The sequence below is a fragment of the Nesoenas mayeri genome (assembly GCF_963082525.1).
Source record: "Nesoenas mayeri genome assembly, chromosome: Z".
In the NCBI taxonomy this organism is placed as follows: Eukaryota; Metazoa; Chordata; class Aves; order Columbiformes; family Columbidae; genus Nesoenas; species Nesoenas mayeri.
Genome location: NC_137542.1, coordinates 732,985 through 753,617, shown reverse-complemented (window position 1 = coordinate 753,617; position 20,633 = coordinate 732,985). Strand labels below are relative to the sequence as shown.

General features: G+C 47.8%; 1 protein-coding gene across 1 annotated transcript in view; it reads left to right on the top strand.

Moving 5' to 3' along the window:
• The window catches only part of CAST (calpastatin), a gene marked incomplete at its 5' end in the record, with an annotated part of 58,891 nt that overhangs the window by 1,434 nt on the left and 36,824 nt on the right, over positions 1-20,633 (top strand). The window contains 2 exons of the mRNA XM_080362176.1: positions 3,690-3,755; positions 12,276-12,347. Coding sequence (XP_080218302.1) covers positions 3,690-3,755; positions 12,276-12,347 — 138 coding nt within the window. The remainder of the gene's footprint in view (positions 1-3,689; positions 3,756-12,275; positions 12,348-20,633) is intronic.

Below are 20,633 nucleotides of genomic sequence, written 5' to 3'. Positions count from 1 at the left end.
CTGTATAAAATTACATGTGTCCTTTAATATCTGTAGTGCGCAACTGGTTGGCTTCAGCTGAGAATCTTGCGAGGAGATTCCCTTCTCACCCCGTTTCCGAGCGTGCCGTCACTGCAGCCCCGCGGGAAGCTGCGCGGTGGTTTGAAACAGCGGCTCCACGCTGCTGATGGGGCTCCCGGGGCCTAGAAATCATTTGTTGAAGCAAGACCTTTGGCTGAGATCTGATTTTTGCAAGCACAGGCTGAGAATGCAGCCATATGTTTGGTTATTGGTATTTCGCTCTGTGCTGTTCACCTAGGCCAAGTACTTTCTGTTTCACGGTTGCCCTTTGAATCAGAAGTTAAAGGTGTGTCTGTAAGGCAAGAGTGTCGTGACATTTTTGTGTGCTGTAGAACAGGCTGAAGATCTCAGGATAAACTTTTTTGTTCATCACACTTCTTTGTGCATTTTGTGAGGACATGACTATGGGTCAGCTTCCTTGTTTTGGTTTTAGTGGACTTGGAAAATATTTTGAGCCAGCTTAACAACTATAAGGAACTGTTGTTAGTTCATTAGTTAAACTAAAAGTGTAACTTAACTGTGCACCCACTGTTTGTGTGACAGAGCTGGAACCGCTCCTGTCCTCTTGGTTATGGGTATGTTATTAGTGAATGAACATGCCGCTTTGGCATTGTAAGGAGAGATAAGCAGAAAAAAGGAAGGAATACCCAAGGGAAAAACCAAGCGTGTCATCCGCTTGGCAGAGTAAAGGAGCAATGCGTGCATACTGTCCCAGAAGAACTGGGCTTAGTCTCTTGTGAATCAGATGGATTTATTGGTTTAGTTGTGTCTATCTATCTATTTATTTATTTTAACTAGAAAGTTCAAAGCATGGAAATGCAGAGCAGAAAAGAGCTGTTGACGGGTATTTTGAAACAGGATCCCTTCTTCATATCCCTGAAGCATCAGCTGTTCAGGGAATCTCAGAAGTGGTGCTGGGAAGTTGTGCTTTCCAAGGCTAACTCCTCAGCATGCTGGACTTCCAAGTGAGGTAAAACTTCCACAGGCTGTTCTGTTATCTGAGGCTGGGAAGTATCAGCACTTAATGTGTACACAGTGTGTGACTCCATCTTAGGGGACAAAATGTCAGTTTGATTGAGCCATACATGCTTTGGTCCCATACGTAAAATAAACAGCATTTGGCCTTGAATTCAAAGTCTCATAGATGCTGTTTGATGTGGCCTTCTGCGGGGAAGACGGCATGCATTTAATCTCTCTCCAGCTTGAGTTTAGGGGCGGCAAAGTTGCGGTCCTTGTCATATAACCACAGATGGTTTGTGTCGCAGGGCCCTCCCCAGCTCCCCATTCCCCTGCCGTGACAGGGACATCTGCACCAGCTCAGGGTGCTCAGAGCCCCGTCCAGCCTGGCCTGGGGTGTCTCAGGGATGGTTCATCCACCACCTCTCTGGGTACCTGGCACAGGCTCTCACCACCCTCAGGACAACAATTCCTTCCTCATGTCCGGCCTGAATCTCCCTCCTTTAGTTTAAACCATCACCCCTTGTCCTGTCACAACAGGCCCTGCTCTAAAGTCTGTCCCATCTTTCTCATGGGCCCCTTTTAAGCACTGAAAGGTGCACTAAGGTGTCCCGGAGCTTCTGTTCTCCAGCTGAACAGCCCAGCTCTGTCACCTGTCCCCAGCAGAGCTGTTCCAGCCTCGGGTCATTCCTGGGGCTCCTCTGGCCCCCCTCCAGCAGCTCCATGTGTGTCTGTGCTGAGGACCCAGAGCTGGACCAGCACTGCAGGGGGGTCTCAGCAGAGCGGGGCAGAGGGGCAGGATCCCCCAAACCTGCTGCCCACGGGGCTGGGGATGCAGCCCAGGGCACCATTGGCTTCTGGGCTGCGAGCGCACGTGGCGGCTCATGGCCGATCTCTCAGCCCGGTGCCCCCAAGTCCTTCTCCTGGGCTGCTCTCCATCCTGCACCCCAGTGGGACTGATACTGGGGGTTGTCCCACCAGGGCAGGACCCGGCACTCGGCCTTGTTGAACCTGATGGTGTTTGCATGGATCCACTTCTCAAGCTTATCCAGGTCCCTGCCCATTCCTTCTGCTCTCTGGCCAGTGGGGCCACCCTGGGTTGTTATTTGGTGTGGAAGGGGCGCAGGGAACGCTGCCCCCCCGCCCCGTCCTGCCCTGCGCAGGCAGCGCGAACCCCGGCCTGCGGATGGGAAACAGGAGCGTGTGCTGGGGCAGACACAGGAGCCCTGACACCCGGGGACCAAGTGAGGAGGCAAATGAATAGAAGCAATAAAATACTACATATAATGTATAGGAATATGTGCTGGATTCATCACACATGTGGCTTTCTGAGTGTTGTGGTGCTGAGTGCTTAGGGACAGAGCCTGGTCTGCTGCAGCTCCTGAGCCTTAGGGCAGTGCCAGCTCTTTTATCACAAGAGTACGCTCACTGACGTGGCTTTTACTGGTATGCATGTGGTCTATTTTTATTGTATTAGAGCCATAAAAGGCACAGATAACACTGTTAATTGTGTCTGTACTGAAAGTACTGTAATGGGGCAGTGAATCGATTCATCTGTTACATGAAAAGACAACCTACAGGCCTTGTTTTTCCTCTGAAGAGGCACAATTGGAATATGAGAATAGCATTTCCAGTTTTAAAACTTGTCAAGCATCCTAGCCACGCCCAAAAACATTTTAAAAATTCGATTATTAGAGGTTTTCTAAAACAATTTTTGAAGTTTTGTCGTGTACCACCGTAATGGAAACGGATTAGAAACGTGCTGGTTTTTTACTTTCAGTTTTATTTGTTCATTCAGCTGTAGTATTTTTGCAGCCTGTCTGCTGATGTGCATGAACACATTCCGGCTGAAAACAGTACGGTGATACATGGATCATTACTTTCTCCCTATAGCCATGTAAAGAAAGATCTGTAGGAACTCTTTATTTTAATGGGTTAGCAAAGTTTACCTCCTGCTGCTCAATCCTAAAAACAGAAGGGAATAAATTAGTCTCAAATCATCTCTTGTTCTTACTTAACAAAACAAAGCAGACGTGAATTCTCATTCCCAGATGGCTCAGCTGCTGTGGGAAGTTACTCTTGCTATTAGAAAATGGTTATATGTATTGCCTTTTATATTGGCAGAAGAATTTCTTGTTTCTTGCTTTTTTTAGACTCTAAACAATATGCTTTTGAAGAAGACTTCTTGGCAGACTGCATTCACCACTTTTCAGAGATGCGGAGAGTAAAACGTGCTGAATTCCAGTGTGCACGCTATAAAAACGTGACTTTCTATACGTTGCCACACGTGGGAAACAAACGGGCTTGCACATCAGGATGGATGAAAGCGAGTTCAAAGTGTTGGAGGGGAGGAAAGGTGGGAGAGGTTTGGAGACCCTGGAAGAACTGTATTTCCTAGCGTGCAGCTTTAATGAACTGTTACAGCGTTAATTTTTTATACGTGTCAGCAGCAGAATTCTAGAAATTGTGGTAGTGGCTTTAAGTGATTTCACCTGAAGTTATCCAGTTATAAATCCTGTCTGTTACTGAAAAGGAAAACTTATAATGTTCCCTTCTGTCGTACTGTGGTAGGTGAAAGGAATCATACATGCGCTAAGATATTTGGGAATTTCTCTACATAAACCATTTATTTTGGTGTCTTAATAACCACATACCTTTTTCTCCACTTACAGCACGGTGACAAGAAGGCAAGTGGAGCTTCTTCCAAACCAGAAGACAAAAAAGCAGACTCAGCAGAGGTAAGTTCAAGTGTTTGAATGTGCTAAGAAGTAAAGCTGGTAATGAATTTCCTCGTATACAGATTTTTGTCTTATGATAGCAAAGTGGTAGTTTTCAGGCAATTAACTGGTGAGTGTTGTCACTCGTTATTCATTCCAGCAATGTATAGTTTTGTCTCGGGCTGCTATGCAGCCTACTGAGAATATTTATTTGCTCTGCTCATCCTTTCACAAGCACTTCACGCCAGTATCAGTGGAAATGATCTCGGTGGACGTGTCTGTGGGACAGGTGTGATGGTCCTAGTTTTTCGATTGTACAGATGAAGACGTGTATGACTGTACAAATGGCTCTTTCCACCTTGTCTGCATCCTGGCTTTTCTTCCACAAACACAGATCCGTGTTCATACATAGATGTCATGTGTCCGGGCCATCTCCTGACACATTTGCACATACGTGGTCAGTGCTGTGTTTTAGAAGCAACGCTTGGTGTTTGCGGCGTGTGCTGGGGCGCGGGTGCCAGCGCTGGTGGCCCAGGGAGGCCAGCAGCACATTCGCTGAGAAAAAGTCACAAAAACTGGTTGTCCACTTGATGCTTTCAAATAATTGATACACAGGAAGGCAGAAATAGGCGTGACTGATACTTTGTTCATAGCAGAAGCTATTTGGAAAGTAACTTCGTGCGTTTAACTGCACTGCAAATCAAGGGCATCGAGCACTTTTGTTACTATCTTCTGAAGTAGATGATTAAAGTAATTACCTTTCTTTCCCGTCCAAATACCAAGGAAGGCTTGTCTAGCCTGGAAACTTGTTCCTCCTTTCCTCTCTAGGCAGTTCAGGTTTTTTCTTAAATAGCGTTGTTCTTTCATACATTCCTAGTTTACTGCCAAGTTCTTTAACTGCCTGTTGTTACTCTTTATATAGAAGTGCTGAGTTGTTTGTGGGAAGGGAGGGGGTTGAAGCCTGTAGTTTGAGCTGTGCGATTGCTGTTCTGACCTCTCACTGGGAGTATCTGTTTATAGCGAGCAAAAGAAGGCTGTTACTAAGTTTATTGTCCTGGTGCTTTTGCTTTGTGACTCCTTATGATACCGCCTGTGTTCCTCTTGTGAATTTCTGTGTGTATTTGACTTGTTCCGGTGGCTTTAAAATGCTTGGAAGTAAAAGTACATGAAAACACTTTTCTGTAGGTCCATTGAATGGCATTAGCTCCACCATGGTTCACATCTGCCTCCAAAACACTCTGATTTTTTAAAGCAGTTGAGGTAGCAACTGTGAATCTTTGTACAGCTTTTATAAGAGTCTGCAGTGGTATGTTCGGGTTTAAAAGCTGGAGGTTATTCCTGTAGCCTTCAGTTGTTGAAGCAGAAATTGATAATCTGTAGGTAGCTGTGGATGACCTTGTCTGGAATATTGAGTTTGTTCACCTCCCTGCTGGAAGAGGTTTGGTAATGCATTGTATAAATGACAAGAAAATGCAAAATCTTTGACAAGTTCACATTCACATTGAAGGGAAAATTGTAAAAGCCCATGTGCTTATTGTTTAACTAAAAGAACAATAAGTTACCCTGTCTCTTTGGGCATATAGTTCACAAGGAGTGGGAGAAGAAGGGTAGAGGAAGAAAAGTAAAGGTAGGAGAGGTCTGACACAGGTCTGAGTAGGAGGTGCCAGTTACCCACAACATCAGGGAGACTCAAAGTGAGTACTGTGGAAGCGCAGAATAGGGTTCTTCAGCCTTTGCTCCTTGGAGACTTAAAGATAGATTGAAAAAAAAACACAGCAGGTTTACTGCAAATAGAAACCTGCTTGTTGAGACTTGCACAGAGGTGCTGGGAAGATTAAATGGCTCTATGACATTTTTCTCTTTCTAGCATCATAATACAGGAGAATAAAATAATGCGTTAAAAGAGTTAGGAGTTACCAGTGTGAAGATGATCTGTTTGATAATACTGTCGTTTTGGAATTGCATACAATCACAGCATGGAGTATGTGCGCTGTATGTGTGATATACCAACAGATGTTAGTTCGTAAGATGGTTTCTTCAGAACATATTTAGTTTGTGAGGTTTCCAGTGACTTTTTGCTTGACTATCACACAATACTTTCATCCTTAGATCTTAAAGCGCTGCGTAAGGGAGACTAGACATCTTATCCAAGCGGCACAGTTAGAACGTGGGGAAGGGGAGCTGCTGAAGCACAGATCAGGATTTGCCTTACTTAAGGTCATCCAGCTGCTCGGTAGCAGAGAGAAGAAACCGGCTGACCAGGTTCCAGGCCGGTGCAGCAACATTCATGTGATAACCAGCATCCTCGGGGCCCGCAGTGGAGGAACGAGCCCCCGGAGCAGCGAGCCTTTCCCGCTGACCCCAGAGCAGCTTCCCGCCCTGCACCGCGTCCAGAGCCAGCCGGCAGCTGCCCTGTGTCTGCTCCTCGCTTCAGAACAGCTTCTAAACCCACTGTGGTGTTCTGTGCCCGTGTGGGGTCCTGCACGTGGGGAGGAACAACCCCGGCACCAGCACAGCTGGGGTGACCTGCTGGAGCAGCTCTGCAGAGAAGGACCTGGGGGTTCTGGGGACAACAGGGTGAGCGCGAGTCACCAACGTGCCCTGTGGCCAAGAGGCCAACGGGCCCTGGGGTGTGTGAGGAAGAGTGTGGGCAGCAGGTCAGGGAGGTTGTTCCTCCCCCTCTGCTCTGCCTGGGGAGGCCCCATCTGCAGAACTGGGGCCAGTGCTGGGCTCCCCAGGCCAAGAGGGACAAGGAGCCGCTGCAGAGAGTCCAGGGAGGGACACGGAGATGCTGAGGGGTCTGGAGCATCTTTGTGTGAGGAGACACTGAGCGAGCTGGGGCTGCTGAGTGCAGAAGAGAAGCTGAGAGGGATGTGATCAGTGATCAGTGTGTCAGGGTGGTGTCAGGATGGAGCAGACTCTGTTCATGGTGCCCAGCGCCAGGGTGAGGGGCAGCGGGCACAGACTGAAGCACAGGAGGCTCCATGTGAACACGAGCAGACACTTGTTTGCTGGAGGTGCCAGAGCCTGGCCCAGGCTGCCCAGAGCGGGTGTGGAGTCTCCTTCTGTGAGCCATTCCAGCCCTGGGATCCTGTGTGATCTGCCTGGGACCTCGTGAGCAGGTGGGGCTGGGACACACGGGGTCACAAACAGCCTGGGGTGCTGGGGACACACGGGGTCACAAACAGCCTGGGGCGCTGGGGACACACGGGGGTCACAAACAGCCTGGGGTGCTGGGGACACACGGGGTCACAAACAGCCTGGGGTGCTGGGGACACACGGGGGTCACAAACAGCCTGGGGTGCTGGGGACACACGGGGGTCACAAACAGCCTGGAGCGCTGGGGACACACGGGGGTCACAAACAGCCTGGAGCGCTGGGGACACACGGTGGTCACAAACAGCCTGGAGCGCTGGGGACACACGGGGGTCACAAACAGCCTGGGGCGCTGGGGACACACGGGGGTCACAAACAGCCTGGGGTGCTGGGCTCTGTGTCCGACACGGGTCGCACAGGCAGAGCTGCCTGGCAGGGACGGGCAGCAGGTGAGTTCGGGCGCTGCCACTGCGCAAAGCAGAGGATGCTCACAGCCCTTTCCGCCTCTTCTCTTCCCAGTGGTTCCCACTCACCTCTTCTGCTCCATGGCCAGGAACATAAAGCTTACCACAGCACTCGTGTTCCAGCTGATGCCTCTCTTCCTTCTAGAATGCTAAATTTAGTCTGTTCAGTTTCTGAAAACAAAAGCTAGCGTGGCCTTAAGACTATGTGCCCATTTTACTTTAACCCTGATCCCTCATAGTAACCTATAGTAATTATTTGGAAGCCCTCTTTTTGCACTAATACGCTGTGCCACTGTATCCAGCGCAGGAGGGAGGTTGGGAAAGGGTTTTGGAAGGGACAGGACTCTGATACCCAGCTTTACAGAGCCATGTTGCTTTTGGAAAGGTGGATCCTCTTCACTTCTTTATGTTATCAAAGGAAATATAATGTTTGCCTCATTTCAGTAGTGCTGCTGGAGCTTCAAGTTGACAGATAGGGGCATCTGTTTGCCTCAGGAATGGTCAACTTTAGGGTAAGATACACATAATCTGTCAATCTAATGATGAGCAACAGAACGTGTATCTGTACGTGGTGTCTTGTGGAAATAGGCAAAAGATTTGCTGGAGGGACATAGTGTTAGAGATGTGTTAGAGTATGTAATTACAAGAAGGTATAGGCAGTTCTTTATCAGTATAGTGGAAGTGTGTGTGTCACGGTCGTACTGGGCACTATTCAAGGACAAATGTTCATGTCACACGGATATACCTTAACTCTCTATGTCTTGGTGTTTAGAACCTTAGATTTTTTTGAATTCACATTCCAAGGAGAATCAGACAGTTCTTGAGAATCTAAATGAGCTTTAATGAAATGTTTTCATTCCTTGTTGATGTGGATGTTGACAGAAAGGGAATTGTGATTGTTGGCATTGTGTTTGCTCATGCACTTGAAGCTGTTGCGTATGCTTGCAGCTGGGATGCACCTGCCACCCAGTGAGAGTGAGCGACGTGCTGCTGTTCTCCATATCTGCCCCCCGTTTTCTCACTGTGTTTTGAGTTCACGCTCGTGAGTCAATGTGTTTGCAGAATGACATTGCAGAGTGTGTGAAACAGGAGATTTCCTTTCTCCTGAAGAGTTAGCACACGGGAGACAGCTGGTGTGGTTTCCCGTACCCCTCATCTCGGCATCGCCTCCAGCTCCAGTGTGCCATTCTAGTGAAGGGACTGGAACACAAGCCCTATGGGCAGAGGCTGAGGGAGCTGGGCTTGTTCAGTCTGGAGAAGAGGAGGCTCAGAGCTGAGCTCAGCACTCTCTAGAACTACCTGAAGGGCAGTTCTAGCCAGGTGGGGATTGGGCTCTTCTCCCAGGCATCAGCAATAGGACAAGGGGCCATGGGCTTCAACTCTGCCAGGGGAAATTGAGGCTGGAGATTAGACAGCAATTCTGTGCAGAGAGTGGTCAGGCATTGGAATGGCTGCCCAGGGAGGTGCTGGACTCACCGGCCCTGGAGGGTTTGAAACTGAGATTGGCCGTGGCACTTAGTGCCATGATCTAGTAAACGGACTAGAGTTGGACCAAGGGCTGGACTGGATGATCTCTGAGGGCTTTTCCACGCCAGTTGATTCTGTGTGATTCTGTGTGATTCCACCAGTGTCACTGCACCTCAGGTGCCCTGTGCCTGGGGCTTTAGTGCTCAAGAAGCTTTCGGATGATGGCAGGTACATACTTCTAAGAGCAGATGGGACAAAAATACTGAAGAGAAACCCAGGACAGTTTATAAAATACACTGAAATTAAGAAGTCCCCTGGCCACAAATTGTCTGAATATTTGAGGGTGTTTGGAAGGAGTATCAACGTGTACCTGAGCTATTTCACGTCACCGTGTTTGTTTCACACCCGCACTCCTGTGCTTCGGTGCGTGTCCTTAGCGCGTCAGCGCGTGTGGAGTCGGGGTGTCAGCGCAGACCCGGCGCTCCGGTTGCGCGCGGTTCTGCTCCAAAACCCGGCCCTGCTTCCGGTGGGCTGGTGCTGCCGACCGCACGCCGTCTGCAAACGCCTCCTGGCCTCGCCGTGGTAGGGAAACGCCAAGGAGAGCTGCTGTGTCGGCTGAAGATCCAGCCCTGCATTGCGGGCGGCTGGGTGTAAAGATCTGGTATTACACGCAAGATGGGGCCCAGGGATTTGAGGAATTTGAAGGAATTGTAGGAATTTGAAGCTGCAGATTAGAGTGGGGCCACATTTTACCAGATATGGTGTGAAACAAGACCCTCCCCGATGCGTCCTGCCGTTTCCAGTCGTCCTTTGCAGCAGTGCAGGCAAAATATGTGCTGCTCGCTCAGCTCGTTAGTCTTTGCTTAGCAGGAAATACATTCTTTACTTGGAAAGGATGAGCGCAATAATTGGTGCTGAAGCATCACTGCCGTTTCAGACGTGATTCTTTGCTCTGACATCAGGATTTCTGCGGTAACTTTTAATCCTGATGCCTGTCTTGCAGGATTACTTACCCAGAAAAAGGCATTACTCAGAGTTCAGAGGCGTGATGCTGACTGGTGACGGTTTGTGGTGTCCAGGGCTGGTCTGGATTGTGGAAGTGCGTAAGGAACCGATTAGAGCCTTTGTGAGGTTTCTTTCTACTTTGGTGCTGAGTTACTTACTTCAGGCTCCTCGGCGGGGAGCAGAGCGGTTCTGAGGGGCACAGCACCAGCTGCTTTGCCCATCTTCCACTTCTGGTTCGGCTCTTCTTTGGCTAAGATGCAAAAACGTAGTTTAAAAAACGCTGTTATTTCAGTTAAGTTTTGGTGCCCATTGGAAGCTGTTCTGGTGTGGGGCTCCTCTCACCCTAGGGACAAACAGTGTGGTTGCTGCTCAAGCGGTTCTAGAATTGAAGATGGAGAGGTGAAGGCTGAAACGCTGCTGACGGTTGTCGGAAGCCTTTCCAGAACAGAGATTGCACTTTCTTCCCTCTTTCAAAACAACTGTACAATATGCATATTACAATGAACACTTGCACGTTGGAGTCCAAAATTTGCAGTTAATCCATGTTTCTAGACACCAGTCTTAACGCATGTCTTCACTTGGAAAATCTACATATCAAAGGGATATGTATTTTAGCTCTTTATTAGACGTGAGGGAATTAATATTCCACCCTGAAACACTGTTTTGCCTTTTTTTTTTGAAGCCACTGCTAATAATGAAGAACAGATTATGAATACCCGTATGCCACAGCTTCTGATCCTTCACAGACAACTCTGCACAGGCTCCTGGCTCTAATTTATTTCATAAAGAAGCTGTGCTTTATAATTGGTTGGCTCTGTTATTATCAGGTTGGGAAGTGAGACATGGGTACAGCTGATTGTGTCTGCGACTGTCACAGGAAACACCCGTTCCCTTCCGGGCGGGAGGGGATGCGGCGGCGCGGTGGGTTGTTGGGTGGGTTGTTGGTAGGGGTGTCGGGGCTGGTTTGCCTGCGGGGATGCTGGGAAGCACCCCACATCGTTATTTCAGTAAGCGTAAAAGGATGAACCCCGGAGTGTGATGTGGCCAATTTTTCAACTTTTACAAATGTATCGTGGGTAGATACCGAAGAAGTTACTGTTGAAAGATGACCCTGGGAACTAAAATGTATTACTCAGCCTATCACAGTCAGCGTTCAGTGAAGAATACTGATTTGAGGTGGTGGCTTAACTTTCCGTGCAGCTTATCTCCAGCTCTTTCTCTACAGAAGAATCTATTTGCTCCTTCTTCTTCTCTCTCTCCCACCTGTACCTTTATTGCTGTGAAACAGTGTTGACATTCATGTTTTTTTCTTTATACTATTTGATTGATAAGCACAAATTCATGCTCAGAACACAGATGTATTTCATTCTGTTAGGTTTTTTTCTAGTTCAGACCAGCAAAAAAGAGAAAAGGTTAGTGTTGTACCTGGAATCTTTGAGTATGTTGGTAGCTGCTCCTTCTGCGAAACTACTGTATTTGTGGGTCTTCTGAGCGCCCCAGTCACGTTAGACATAGCCTTAGGTACCACAGACAAGTCCTGAACGCTGTGAACCACAAACACCATTGAATGTGCAGCTTTTTTAATTCGAGGTGCTCTCCTAGATTTGGATCTAGATCACAAAGAACACAGGAGGCAGAATTGCCGTGATGACAGAGGGCTCTGAGCCGGTTGCAGTACCTGCTGTGTGCCATCAATTGGAAAGTATGTCCGAGTTTTCTGGTTGAATCTCAGGCCGTTCTGTGGACTTGGCTGCCTGCAGAGAGCAGAGTGTGAACACTTCGGTTTTGTGGTCAATCTGGAGCTGCCACTTACCAGAGAAAGTTAATAGGTCTTACCCATCTGCTGCCTCCAAAAATCCGATGGTTTTTGCTGCATTCGTTGTGAACAGCTTATTTTCCCAGCCTCCAGTAGGCGTGATTTCTGCAATCACCAAGTTTTTGCAGTGGCATTTAGTAGTACTTGCTAATAGTGGCATTGCATTGGTGGAAACTGGAGGTCCAGAGGGGATGTCAGGGGTTCGTTTCAGTTGCAAGAATAGTTACTAATAGAAAAACCACCGTTTTGCCTGTATCTTCCTATCTTTCCTTCCCTGTTTGAAGTGCAGTGTTACCTTCCGTGCTGTCGTTCAGGTTATATCTGTACAGCAATAGCTTACCCATCCTGTTTCCATTGGTGTGTTTCATCAAAGTGTATATGGTGACTGTTGCTTTAACTGTTAATTAAAGCAGAGTTGCTCTGCCACAGGAAACAGCATAGATTTATATGTCATCGATGAAACAATAGGAGAAAACAACCTATTCTGGTCGTGGCAAAACAGTCTGAAATGAGTCTGCGTGAATTGAAGTTAGATAGGATAATTTATTTTAGGTGACTTGCCTTGCATAAAATGTTCTAATGGCCTTTTTTTTAGCATACCTTTTTAAAAATAAAGTTTTGCTTTACAGTTGTACTTGGCTTCTCTTGATGAACATATCTGATGTTTTGTTATGTTGCTCTTGTGTGTTGTAGAAAAACCCAGCAAGTGCTAATGTCAGCCAGCCCCCCAAAACACAGGCGAGTGGAGCACCTGCTGCTGCTAAGGTAATGCATACTCTAGTAAACCGTCTCTTTAGAAAGTAAGGCGATTACGATACGATATGATATGGTTGAAATATGATGTGACTTCGTGCTCTGCAGTGGGGTAGAAAACACTTTTTTGCCAGCATTCAGCAAGACCGAGATGCTCTTTGTGTCTTGCAAGAAGCTGCAGTGGATTGAGAGGGGAATGCAGGTCAGCAGGATGCCAGCGTTCGCTTCTTGAGGAAACAGACATGGCAGCGTTCTCCCATCACATGTTCTTTGTTAGTGTCCCAGTTATTTTAAAAAATCATGGTGCAATTGTTATCACCAGCAAACTTCATTTGTCTTATGCGGCTGCGGTTCTTTTTCACCCTTAGATTTTGTTGGTGTGTTTGGATTCTATTTACCCAGCAGGACCTGATGAGCTCGAAGGACCTGTAGCTGTTTTGCCCCTGGAGCAGTTCAGTCATTTGGGAATTTAGTGTGAGAGGCATCATACAGTTGACTTGTGTATTGGAATGCGGTTGGTACACCCTGAGGAGAAGCAGGGGTCACATTGAGCCTGCTCAGGTGTTGCAAAGAATTGAAACAGGGTGTTGAAAATGCAGTTTCTGAGCTGGTGGCTGCAGTTGGTCATCACTGGCGTGTGTTTCTCTCAGATGAGTGCAATGCATCTCACTCAAAAGAGAGAAGCAGCAGTATCTTATATTGAGACGAAGTCTAACAGTGGTTTGACAAGATTCAACAAGTTTGATGGTGAGGTTCACTTTATTCATTACTGTGTGGAAGAAACATACAAAGGAAAATTGAGTTAGAATCCAGTTAGGATGATTCACATAGGCTACACAAAGAGTGAGGAGGACCCTCCCATTGAGTCGTGAGGTTCAGAGTGGACCCCCTTGGCTTTAGAAACCAACCTCCTTGCTTTCCAAACTCCTGATGTAGCCCAGGTGCGGCTGGATCCAATCTTAGACTTGGACTTGAGCAATGGTTTATGTCTAATGGAATTATTCCTACAAAGTTTATAATAGCATCGAGTAGCTACATGGATTAGTAGTGTTTCATAGTATTGATTCTGCTTGCTGTTGATCCCTTTCCAAGGATCTGTTGTGGGTAGAGGATCTCTGCACCTTGAGGGGTCTCATTGACCGGGAGAGACGTCTCTGCTGCTGGTGTGCGGTCCAGCTGCTGTTTGGGATCAGCTCAAATGGGACACATCCTGCTGGTGATGTTCGTAGGATGAAGTGCTTGGCTGCTGGTCAGCGGTGCAGACAAGACACGTTCTTCTGTGCTTTGGTTATCTGGCACTTCCGGGTTTCCAACCCGCCTTTCAAAATGCTTTTCAAGACATGTTCACTCCCTCATACATGAGCCAGGGACTCACAGGTCAGCCCCAAGAACACGGGGGCTGTTGTCAGCCTGAACCAGACCACAACGAATGTATCCACCACAATATTCCGTGTCTGGAGACACCCCATCGTTTGAAAGATCCTGTCAGCAGGAAGTGTTTCTGCTTTTCAACTGGATCTTTCAATCAATGCTTTTGTAAAATAATGCTCCTGAAGGTACTTCTGTGCTACTTCAATATTCTTCCTTGCTGCTCAGTGAAGAAGGACGCGAGGGGTGAGCCCTGTCGTCCCTTTCTTCAGTGCCTTTGCCCCCCACTGAAGACAGCCCCGTGTTTTTGTTGCTCTCCTTTCTGTTCCTCACGGTTTCCAGGGCCATTCTCCTCTGGTAAAGCAACAGTATTCCATACGTAGTATTCCATACGTAGTATTCCATACGTGGTGACAGCTGTTCGCCATGGCACGGTCTCCAGTATTATCTTTCTGCTTATCACCTGCCAACTGCATAGTCCCTCGAAAACTCACGTCTAATTTGACAACTAACACATTTTAAACTATTTTTTTCTGTATGCGTTTTTTTTCTGTTACAAGCATATCTTTCACGTTAAGCGTTCAAAGTACAATTTTCAGTGATGCTGTTAAGTGTGAGAACTGGAAGGAGCCTAATAATGAAAATGTGACGTAATGTAAGTGCCAGGAATTGCTTTATATTGTGTTATAACAACTTAGGCTATGTACTTTATTCAGTATTTGATGCTTCTGCAGTTTCTCTGACATTCCAAAGTATTTGCTGGTAAAGATTATGTACTATGAAACCACTTACCTCGTGCTGTCTCATATTGATTTTAAATCAATAGCTGTTTTAAGTTTTTACTTCCCACTCGGCCATGATTACATTTCTTCAGTTAGATTAAACATTCTTTTAATTACATCCTTCAGTTTTAACAATCTCCTGTGATCCTATAGTTCTATTTAAAATAGAGCAAAACTTGTAGATTTACTGGTTTTGTCGTTTGTGCCACCTTTTCTTTTTAAGCCATTTGGCGATTTCCTTTTCTGCCCCTCTTTTTCTCGTAGTCTCTGAAAATAGCTATTAAAAAGAAGAATTTTACTGGATTTTTTTTACAGGAATTTTGCAGGAAAGGAAGTATTTCTTTAAAAGGCAAAGCAGCCTTTTCTCTTCTGCTGCAAAAGCAGATAAAGCTGTTTAATGCAATCTCAAACATTCTAGCAGTGTTTAGACAACTTTGAACTGCCGCTTCTTCCTTCAGTTTTTCCCCCACTGTAGCTTTACTGTGTCTTGCATGCGGAATTTATTTGGATTCCTGCTTGGTCGATAAGAAGTTCCCATCGGCACGGCCCCCCCGGCAGGTTTCTGAGCCCTTTGAAGAGCTGGGTGAGTTGGGGCAGTTCAGCTGCTCCAGGTGGACCTGCTCATTGTTTTAACCTGTTCTTACCCGGTGATGAAATAGCCAGAAGTTTGGGTTTTTTTCTGCCTCTCTATTACAGCCTGAGTCATTTTTACTTCATTTAGTAAGCAGTAATAACTGATGTCTTGTGTTCTGCTTGGGTTACCTGTATTTCTGAGTCTAGGACGCAGGAGCTTGGTGTGATGGGTCTTTGTCTTTGCTTAATGCCTCACTAATGCATGGGTAGTTTAATTCTCCTGCAGTTGTTTAGTCCTCCTGTAACATGGACTATTAAGAGCACTTCTCAGTCTGGCTTTGTTTTCGTCACACTGTGTATCTGAACCGCGGTTCTTTGCGTCGTGATGTTACCCCTGTGCAGTTTCGCTCTCAGTCCTGGCCCTGCAGCCAGCATTTACTTACCACTTCTGCTCAGCATCTTCTTACAGGCATTTTTTTGGCAGCACACGTGTCCGTGCGGTGTGAGGAGTAAGTGCTGCCCCTCGTGCCTGCTCTCTTTTATATCAGCACAGCTTTTGTGCTATGGGCACCGAGGAGCTTGACTTGGCAGCCTTTATGTGCCCGGTTTCGGTAAAACTCAAATCAAAATGAATAGTTTAGATAAATTTAACCGAGACAAATGCTCCGACTGTTTGCTATGGCCAGCCTGTCGTTCCTTCCTGACGTGGAGCCCCGAGTGGCTGTTGTTTGTACCAGGGTCTCTTCGGTGCGCTGTGTCAGACAAAGGCGGTGCACAGCTGGACCGCGGTGCACAGCTGGACCACGGTGGGGTCCTGGCTGCCCACGAGCAGCCTCCTCCACGTGCACATTCCCCACCGACCAGCACCAGCATCAGCAAAGGGCAAACTGAACCCACCTCCATCCTTCTGCAGAAGGTGCCCAGCCAGCCGCGTTCCCTTTTACAGCCTTTTACGTTGTTTTTGCCAGTTCCACAGCCAACAGGAAAGCCAGTTTCCAGCTCCATGTTCCATCGTAGCTGTTCATAGGAGGCACCGATGTTTGAACACAGCCGGACACAGTTATCGTTCATGCATCTTTGCGTTCTTATATGGTAATTCTATTGATATCAAATGATGTTTTCCTGCTTTTTATGTAGCAGGTTTTTGGCATTGCTTTTAATGAGTTCCTGGTGAGTAATTATTTTCTTTGTGTTGCTGGCTGTTATGGCTTCGTGAAGGGAGGATGTCTGTGTTACTTTTCTCGAAGCCGTGCTGGAAGAATTCAACAACAACGGAAATTCAGTAAGAGTTATTTTTATTTCAGATTTGACTGATCTTGAGTGATTTCAGATGAACGCTCTTGATCTTAATGATTTAAGAAATCAGTTACTTTCAGCTAGCATCCAAATTAACACTCTTTTAAAGGGTTATCCAATCTACTTATTAGTGCAAAAAGCAGGAAAACAACAAGGGAAAAAGAGCAATCGCTCATTGTCTTTGAGTGAAGCTCCTACTGTTTCTGCAGCAGACTGGAAAATCTGCCACAGGTTTATCTGGGTTATCACAAAAAGTGATTCCAACTGTCGCTGTATTTCCTGGGATTGTTTTTTATGCCACATACTTTACTTAACCACCACCAATTATTTTATTTCGTGAGCTTTGCACAGACTGTGAAGGAAGGCGTTTTAAGGAGATGCCATCTGGAATCATTGTGCTGATTGGAAGTGTCCACAGAAATGCATAGATTTATCCCTGTTTCCAGTCATACTGTGCAGGCTGGAAAGGCCGTCTCTAAATTCTGAGGTTATTCAGAAGAAATATTCAAGGGTACGACCCGAGAACCCCCTTTCCGTGCTCTCCTCGTGTGTCTCGGTGTGCAGGTGTTCTGCAGCAGGACGGTAGGAAATAACGGGTGCCCTCAGAGCTGCTGCCAGCCCGGTCACCAAATAACATCTATTTCACTCAAAAAATGGGATATTTTCCCACCAGTCTTGCGTGGTACCTTCAGGCGTTTTCCCATGTCTGTTTCCCTTGTAGGGCTCAGTTTTGTTCTTGTCCCGTTGAGATAAGAGAGTCACTCTGACAGAATGGTTGAAGAGTGGGTTAGTGGGGGTGGGCTCTCTCCTTAAAAACAGAGGTATGAAAGAAACGGTGCGGGTGTTGAGAATTTGATTGTGGAGCGAAAAAAATGAAAAACACGTCGGTACTGGCATTTCAAGAAGCTGCAGCTTTTAAATTCTAAACTAACATACATTATTTGGGTTTATTATGCTTAAAAATAGTATTAATCAGTCAAGATCCAGTGGCCTTAACCGGCCTGGCTGTCTGTATTTCTCTTGGCCAGTAGCAGTTCTGTGCTTTCCTTGTGCCAAACCTGCTGGTCTGTGTCTCCTCCCCATGGCCACGTGCACCTCCAGAAACCTCAAAAACCTCAAAAAACCTCCAAAAACCCAAACCACACCGGGCAAAATGGGCCAAAACACCCGATGCGATGTTCCTGCGGGAGCAGGAGGTGCGCAGGTACCCTGTGAGTTTGCTGTTTATACCGGTTTTGCTTTCCCGCTGCCTCTGCTTTCGGGTGATTCGTGTTCCTGTTGCAGTTCTCTCTTTGATTTTGGTTTCTCTTGGGGAATGTCAAGGGCTGGAACAGCACAAGCTGCCGGGTTCTGGGGCTTCTGACGCACACCCGGCATTGCAGTCGGAGTGCTGCTGTTTGCATTGTGGTTTGTTTGGGCTTTGGTGTCCTATGGAGGTGTTTTGGTTTGGTTTTGTCTGGTTGGTTTGTTTGTGACTGCTTCAAAAACTCACATAACTCTTCTGGAATACAGATGCAGAGATTGGTTTGCCTGACACACAGGATATTGCACAGTTTGGGTACGGGGGTCGGTAAGAGCAGCTTAATGGCTGAAGCATGCTTAGGTGTCCATAACATGAGTTTGTTAATAGTTGATACCTAAAAGATGCTAAAGTGACAGGTACAACAAACATATGGGACAATGTAATTCTTCTCAATGCATTATATTATTGTTGTTCTGTAGCAGTAGAAATCAGACTGGCAGGTGTTGCTTCAGGTGTGTCACTGATTACAGTCACTGTAACCTGAAACTGCTGATCCATAATCATGAGTGTTCTCAGACTGATCCAATAACAAGCTGAGGATACAAGGCCTGTCTTCACGTGGTAGGTGGCAGTATCAATATCATCCTCCTTCTCTTCTTTGGAGACAGTGACAATAGCGTGTTAAATAATGCAGAGTTCAGCATTGCGGGGAGCGCTGCTGAGTTCTGGGGCCGTTTCCTTTTTCAGTGACTGGCTTTCTCAATGATGTATTTTTTAATTGACATAAAACATGCCGGGTAATAATTTATTCTATGTACGACATTTTCTTTATAGAACAGTGTATTTGTTACCGTCAACCTCTTGCATAAAATGGAGCAGTTTTGTTTTGTTTTGTTTCCTACGTGGGCGATGAGACACGTGGGGCGTGTCGAGCTTGCGGGAAGTGCTGTGCTGATCTCGGGGTGTCAGGATGAGTCCCCAGCCCGTGTTTCTCGAGTTCTGCGGCTCGGACGGGCTCTGAAACCTGCGGAAGCTGCGGGGCCTGGAGGCGCTGGACGGGAGCGGGTGCGGGAGGAACCTCCGTCTCCTGCACGCAGAGGAGCTGCTCTCACCAGTGAGTCGGTTTTCAGTGTGCTCATCCTCATCCTCTCTGCTGTTTTCCCCGGGGAGGAAATCCTGCCCCGCAGGAGCTCGGGGCCTTGCGCAGCCTGTCGTGCTCCTCGCGAGCTCTATAAGGCTCAAGCGCGGGTCTGGGCAGGCTCAGCTCAGTGTGGGTGCTCGAACCAGTGAGAAACCTCAGTGTGTGTCTCAGGAAGGAAGTCTGGGGCAGGACGAGCCCTGGCGAAGCTGGGGACTGTGGTTTGTGATGGAACCATAACGCGCCGAGGGCCCTGCCGTACCAGTTCTGAGGGTTAAATGCCAGTGCTGGGGCGAGAATGCCCCAAGCTGGCTCTTCCTGAGGGGCGGCAGCAAAACCATGGGGGATTTGTTTCTAAAATGGTCTAAGAAAAAGCCCCTCCCCTTCTCCCGAAAGGTTTTGCAGCTTTATCCTCAGAATACATTTGAAAACCAAAACTCTAGTAACTTTCCTTGACTCGGTGGTTTTTGTTTATCCTGCAGTCATATTTTCCATCCGTTTTGGTAGCCGACGCTGTTGTGACAATGTGCGTGTCGGTTCATATGGCCTGGTTACTAACCCGGGGGGTGACAGAGCCCCTTTCTGACTCAGAGCACCCCCTCCATGTCTCAGCACTGCCGGCCACCCGCTTGGACTGTTGCCTGGTTTGATTATTGCAGCAAAACCAGCCACGCTCACACCCGCAGACACCCCCGGTCTGAAGATGGACTCTCATTCTGTGTGATGTGTCTGTCGTTTTAACGGTCCCTTTGGAGAGCTTGGGCTGCGTGTGACTCGCGTTCAGCTCCGCGTTTTCCTGCTGTTCTCTCACCGGCTCACAGGCCGATGCTGAGCGCTCCGGAACGTTCTGGCGCTTCACACACTGCGCGGGAATGGGAACGGGCAGGGGTGGCGATGCCAGCTGAGCACGGACCTGCTGCAGAGCGCGAAGCTGTGACTGAGGACACAGGACACAGGACACAGGACACAGGACGGAGCCGCGCTCCGGCGGCAGTGCACGGGCGCTCCGGCTCTGGAGCCGCGGGGACGGCGCTGCGGAGCGGCTCCTACTGCTTCAATACGGCTGCGAGGGACCCCAGCGTGTGCCACCCCGCGGGGTTTGTTGTGGTGGAAACGGGAGGTTCCAAGAGCAGGTAACCAAAGAGCACGTTCCAGGAAGAAATACAAAAAGGGGAGTTTGAAACATGATTGATGTCGGAACTGCTTTCTGTGAGTTTGCCTGGCGCTCAGAAGTGTGGCTTTTGTGAGTGTTTCTGCGCGCGCGGCTGAGGGAACCGAGTTAGGTAACCCTTCTGTGATCAAATGGAAATTCTGAGATCACGCTTCCTCCAAATGACAAGAAAATGAGCATCTTTGACAATGAAGAGCAGGTTTGAGAATAACGTGCTTTCACTTGCCTGGTGCTGCGAGTTGAAAAGCCTTTCCCGTGAAGCGGAGCCTCCGCTTGGTGGTGAAGAGGTAAATGTAGACACAAAACCAGAACCTTCCTGCAGTCCGTACCTGCGTTCCAACGAAGCGAGGAGCGCTGGGCTGCGGCGGCGCGGTGCGTGGTGCTGGCACACAGGACCTGCGGCAGCCGCGGGCTCACCGCGCTCGCCCTGCGCCGCCTGTCTGTACCCGTCACGTGCGACAGGCACAAAAGGACATGAAACAGAGGTTGTCTGTGTTCAGCAGAGGTTAAGGAGCAGTAGCCATGCCACGTGCTTAAGTCCTGGTCATTTATTCTGCCTGCAGACGGAGCTCTGCGTGTGTAAAGGTTTGTGTTTAGGTGCCACGCTCTGTGACCCGCTGGCAAACTCTTCTCTGCTTCCAAAACAAATGAACAACCAAACACGAACTGTGAAAGCATCAGACGCAGCGGGAGACAGTAATAAATGAAGGCACTGTGCTTCTCACTG